Source organism: Physella acuta, unplaced genomic scaffold, assembly GCF_028476545.2.
Source record: "Physella acuta isolate Inbredline_101_S28 unplaced genomic scaffold, ASM2847654v3 ptg000583l, whole genome shotgun sequence".
Taxonomy (NCBI): domain Eukaryota; kingdom Metazoa; phylum Mollusca; class Gastropoda; family Physidae; genus Physella; species Physella acuta.
This window is the reverse complement of record NW_026732102.1, coordinates 246,631-252,630: the sequence shown is the minus strand read 5'-3', so window position 1 is coordinate 252,630 and position 6,000 is coordinate 246,631. Positions and strand designations below refer to the sequence as shown.

The 6,000-nt window shown below is 39.8% G+C and overlaps 1 protein-coding gene across 2 annotated transcripts in view; it reads left to right on the top strand.

Annotated features, from left to right (window-relative positions):
- LOC131947118 (polypeptide N-acetylgalactosaminyltransferase 5-like) overlaps positions 1-6,000 on the top strand; it is a 36,334-nt gene continuing 30,334 nt past the window's right edge. The window contains exons 1-2 of one of the 2 annotated variants that reach the window (XM_059308225.1): positions 1-148; positions 464-782. In XM_059308225.1, coding sequence (XP_059164208.1) covers positions 558-782 — 225 coding nt within the window. In that variant the 5' untranslated portion in view covers positions 1-148; positions 464-557. Of the gene's footprint in view, positions 149-333; positions 783-6,000 lie in introns of both variants that reach the window. The other variant, XM_059308224.1, reaches the window with a different exon arrangement.

The following is a 6,000-nucleotide window of genomic DNA, read 5'->3' as shown; positions in this document are numbered from 1 at the left end:
ATCCTCCCTGAAAAATTTCGCATTGTTATTTAAAAATTGTTCACTTCAACTACGTTCATGATTTCAAGCAACGTACACTATTTGAGTTTTCAGATTGTATTTTCCAAGGAGATTGTAACTATAATTGTTTACCAAATGTACTTTTCGTGTAAGTGTAGTTACGAGGGTTTTAGAAAAAGTAAAATAAATTAATGGGCAGACGCCTGAAGAAATTTCAAATGCATTCTGTGTGATGTAGCATAAAGTGTTATTAATGTATTTGTATTTTAATGCTAATGCAAGTTGTTAAAATAAATAATATTTAAAAAAAATTATGGTGATTATTTCAAATAGATGTGACAAACGTAAAATTATCGTGAAATTTTCATAAAGAAATCAAATCAATAATAAGTGGAATATATGCATTCTTCGAGGCTGTTCTTCGTGATTTATGATTGTTAATTAATTGTTAATTGATTGGTAGTTTATTGTTAATTGATTGTTAATTGATTGTTAATTAACACAAAGAAAAAACCTACATGGGTTTTAGCTGAATGTGGATTACTGTACCATAAAATATGAGACCACATTGCCGGCTGTTTCGCGCGTTGATGGTGCTGGCTGTGGTATGGAGTGGTGCGATGCTGTTTTCCCTGTACGCTGGTGTCATGGAGATTGCCCAAACCGGCGGGGAGAACCAGGCAAATTTCCCGGGGGGAGTTCTCAGGGAGGTGACAGAAACGAGCAATGTCACGGCGGAGAAGATTGCTCAGTTACTGGCGGATGATATGCTCATTGCCGAGGTAAGGTGGCCATTTTGGTTTTACCTGTCAATTTTTAAACTCTAGTCTTACAGTTCCAGTAAGTGTTTCTTTCAAACTTTCCACAGAGGGGAGGGAAACACTTGTTTTCGGAGGGGGTGGGTGGGTGGGGGAGGGGTGGAGGAGGGGGGGGGGGCTACGCTGGTAAAATTATCTACATTTTCTAAATATTTTCTTCTTCTATTTCGTCCGTGTAAGAGGGGGGGGGGGGGGGGGGGCGGTGGATTTGCTTTAGAGAGAGGCGGGGGGGGGGGAACAGGAAAGGGGGTATTGAAAGAAACTTTAGTTCACATGTAGTTTGATTTCAATATACTTTCGATAGCAAAACGAAACTAAAAACGTTATTTTTGATACAGCCAATCAAAAGATTGATGTCCCTTTGGTGCGCGCTTTCCCTTTCCACGTCAGCATGACGTCATCTTATTGACGTTCTAGCTTGAAGCTCTATCATTGTCGTTGTATAAAGAAGACGATAATATAAAAGACGTTATATTTAATGACTTGTTTTGACTGAAGAATGTCGACACTTCTAAAAATACTCGATGTTATATTCCGCGCTCAACTTACTGGTCAGCGTTTTTTTTTCTTAGACCAACGTTTGACCACTGTGCCGTGTTTATATTGTGGAAAGTGAGTACTCATGTAGTGGACACTACAGCCTCCCACCCTCTCACAACTTCAGGTATCTTAGTCCCCACAACAAAGATTCCAAACCTGTCTCCAACCACTCTTCAACTTTATCTTCACATCACAGTGTCTTAAAGACATCACTAAGTAATAAAATAGCAGTCCATTTAGATTTACTCATACAAAATTTTACATATATTTTTAACCTCTGAGACACCCCCCCCCCCCATCCCATCCCAACAAACTCTCCCTCCTCTAAGCTCACCCGCCCCTCCATGTTGAATTAATAGCTACGTCATCTAACACCACATCAAAAAGTTTGACTTTACTCCAGAAAAGAAACGACTCAAATACATGAGCCTTTAACTCCACAAAATCACACAGCTCTATTGTTTTTCTTTTCACTGATAAGACGCACAATTAATATTTTCCATTTTTCACGTGTAAACTAATCTTAAAAGCTTTGATAAAAAAAATTGCCGCAATAATTTACCTCAATCTGCTAGCGATGACAAACCGATCTCTAGCAAATCTAGATGTAAACAAACCGTGATTACAGCTCACTAGCATGAGGCCCCTTATCTGATAAAAGCCCGTATATCAGTTATCAACATCAGCCACGCTAATTTCAGGTCCGATAACTATAACGTTTAAACATTTAGAATCGACAAAGGCTTAACTTTTGTGTACTCTCATCCCCCCCCCCCCCCTTTACCGCCATCCTTTCTCCCTGATAATGTTTATTAAATGAAATATGCAAATGCGATAATTATGTTTGATATTTATTTGTTGAAATATTTCTTATTGAAAGTTAAGCGTGTTTACAAATATATATATTTTTTAAAGACGTAATCACTTTTCGATAAGTGGTGTCTTTAAACGGCATCCACACTAATGTTTCGGTTTTTAAGTGTTAATGTTAGGGTGAGCATAAGGTTAGGTTTTAGACAATATGTATCAATATGCTACAAACCAAGATGTAGGCCTATACATCCAAGTCACTCGAATAGGTTAGAGTTAAGACATCAGAAATTCTGCAACAGCTGAATAATTTTGAAATAGTACATATGTAGAAAATATTATTCTGTTTAAAATGAATGTGCATTCGAAAATTTCTTTAAAGACGTAAACAAAACTAATGATGTAAAAAACACATTTAATTTATACAACGTGAGAACAAGTTCTTCAATTTTCAAAACTTGGCCTTAATGACATACTCGGATGTAAAAACAAACATTTAATTATACAACGCGAGAACAAGTACTTTAATTTTTTTTTAAATGGCGTCCATGGAAACAGGCTACGTACCGATTGAAAAGGTTATCGCATTAAAAAACAAAATTTTCTGTCAGCTATAGCTTTAATGAAAAGTTTAATGAAAAGGTTCCAACACTTTTATTAACGTTCAATAAGATAACGCTTGTAATTCGAGAAAATAAATACATTATTTACTGATATTGTGATAAACTAAAAACAAGATCTAGAACTGAGCAGCAAAAAAAAAAAAAAATAATTAGTTGACAAGTACAAAAACACAAAAAAGAGTTTACGGTTTTTAAATAATTTTTTAAAATATAATTTCTTAGACGAGAACTTGAATAATTTATTCATTTGTTATTCCTGTTATTATGAGGTTCCAATAGTTGTTAATAGGACACTTTTGACAGATATTCCAGTTCGAGAATATGAAGATATTTATATTAATTTTATTATGTATTGATCATTTTTTTTGTCGGCAGGAAAAAACATTTTTAAAAATAAAAACCAAAAATCCAATAATCGACCGCGATTTTAACTGAATTATTTAAGGCAATAAATCAGTTTTTGTGTTAAATAAATTTGTAAGCTGATTTTGCTGTAGCTTATAATTTAATAATTTTTAGGTTGTGATTTTTCTTAATAGTATGCAAAGTTTATATTTGTTGTGTTCAAGTTACCATTAAGCCAACCTCATCCCCTTCCTATAAGCGTCTAAAACATTTGACTTCCTTATGACGCCCCCCCCCCTTCTTTCCAGCTTGGACGTCATCCATGGATGCCCCAAGGGACTGGGTGGGGGTTTGGGGACAGGGGTTTATTTGGGGTTAAAAAAACTTTATAAATGCTGGGGGTTGGCAAAATGGGATATTGATTTGTGTTGTGCAGTGCAGCTGACTGACCGTTTTCCGACGGGTAACTGGGTCGTCTAGTACTACTTATTTTCATTTGAAGATCAACACCAAGACATTTTCTAACACAACCAAATACCACAGATTTTGTTTTAAATACAGACATTTCTTACACAACCCAATACGACAGTTTGAGTTATAAATACAGACATTTCCTAACAGCCTAAAACAAATGTTTTCAGCCAAAAATAACCACCGCGTACTAAACGACCATCACACATCGTTATGGGAATTTTTTAAAAAATAATTTCGTTTATTTCCAATTTTAAATTTTTTTCAAATGTAACGCGTAGCCATACCCCCCCCCCTCCCCCTTCACCCCATTTATACAATGGGCCGTAGTAAATATTTAAAAAATAATTCCGCTAACTTCAACTTTTTTATTTTATTTTTTAATGTAACACGTAGCTATACCCTCTCTCTCTCTCTCTCTCCCCCCCCCCCCCCCCCCAAGCAAACAATGGCCCCATGGACCGGTTTAATTAAAAAAAAAATTTACTGCGGTAAAACGCCGTGTACATATTTACAACGATGCCTGCACGACATAACCAAAACAGCAAAAACTATTGGCCTAATCCGATTAAAACTTTTTTTGTGCTAGGCTTAGTTCTATTTGCCATGGCGGCTGAACACTAAGGGGGTTTACTTGCAATGTAGGGTCAGCATCTGTTGGAGCAATTAGTAGAATGTTCCATGAATAGCGTCATGCATGGATGATTTTAATGGAAGGGACGCGGGGTGTAGTTGTTTTTGGGGAGATTGGCTGAGTTTAGCGGAGGGGGGGGGAGGGTAGATGGGGGATGGGCAGAAGAGGGGGATGGAAAAAAGAACGTAGAGGAGGCGGGGCAGAGAGGCGTGGGCAGGGGAGGATGGAAAGAGAAACGTAGAGGAGTATGGACGGGAGGGTGGAAAAAGGAGGATACATGAGGGTGGACAGGGGAGGAGGGAGAGAGGAGGAGGATGATTAGAGGAATAAGGAACAAAGGAATTTGTCAGAGAAAGGTATAGACCATAAGGGCGTAGTGGATCAAAAGGGAATGTGAGGTGAACAGAGAGAGGTAGTTGACAGGAGGGTATGGATAGACAGAGGGAGGGGATAGAGAAAGGGTGAGGGAATAGAGAAAGGGTGAGGGGATAGAGAAAGGGTGAGGGGATAGAGAAAGGGTGAGGGGATAGAGAAAGGGGGAGGGGATAGAGAAAGGGGGAGGGGATAGAGAAAATGGGAGGGGATAGAGAAAGGGGGAGGGGATAGAGAAAGGGGGAGGGGATAGAGAAAGGGGAAGGGGATAGAGAAAGGGGGAGCGGATAGAGAAAGGGGGAGGGGATAGAGAAAGGGGGAGGGGATAGAGAAAGGGGGAGGGGATAGAGAAAGGGGGAGGGGATAGAGAAAGGGGGAGGGGATAGAGAAAGGGGGAGTGGATAGAGAAAGGGGGAGGGGATAGAGAAAGGGGGAGGGGATAGAGAAAAGGGGAGGGGATAGAGAAAGGGGGGAGGGGATAGAGAAAGGGGGAGGGGATAGAGAAAGGGGGAGCGGATAGAGAAAGGGGGAGCGGATAGAGAAAGGGGGAGCGGATAGAGAAAGGGGAGGGGATAGAGAAAGGGGGAGGGGATAGAGAAAGGGGGAGGGGATAGAAAAAAGGGGAGGGGATAGAGAAGGGGGAGGGGACAGAGAAAGGGGGAGGGGATAGAGAAAGGGGGAGGGGATAGAGAAAGGGGGAGGGAATAGAGAAAGGGGGAGGGGATAGAGAAAAGGGGAGGGGATAGAGAAAGGGGGAGGGGATAGAGAAAGGGGGAGGGGATAGAGAAAGGAGGGGAGAAAATTCTATTCGTCGATCATCTTGACACTCCCACATAGAAAAAAATATCAAAGGTAAAAAAAAAACTGCTGGGGAAGTAGAGCAGACATATACTGGACCCGGCATTCGAGATGACACTTTTTAGTTCGTTCCGTCCAAATGGTGCTAGATACCCGTTACAGCTGAGTTGACTGCAAGAGCAAATACAGAGCTCAAGTATGAGCCAATATGTTATCAACTTCAACCTCAACGTTATCCAATTTGCTATTGGCGACACCGACAGCTTCAATAATTGAACACAACTCACTATTACGTGGCGCATTTCTCTTCAGCATTAATAGGGCTTGTAAGTAGGTCATAACTTCTCGTTCTCGTACTTGCCAGCTAGTAGATTTCGAGACCGCAGACATACAAGCCCTGTTACTTAAGACAAGAAAACACTCGGAAACATTTTTACCTATTTGTGCAAGCTATTTTTTCAATGTTCTCTAACTCAAAGATCAGATAACTAGTGTTGCGTTTAAACATATATGCCGTAAGCTCATTTAGCTTTCTTAAGTACCTAGCAATACTTTTAAAGAATTTAAGGCTATCTAGCCCAACGCAGTT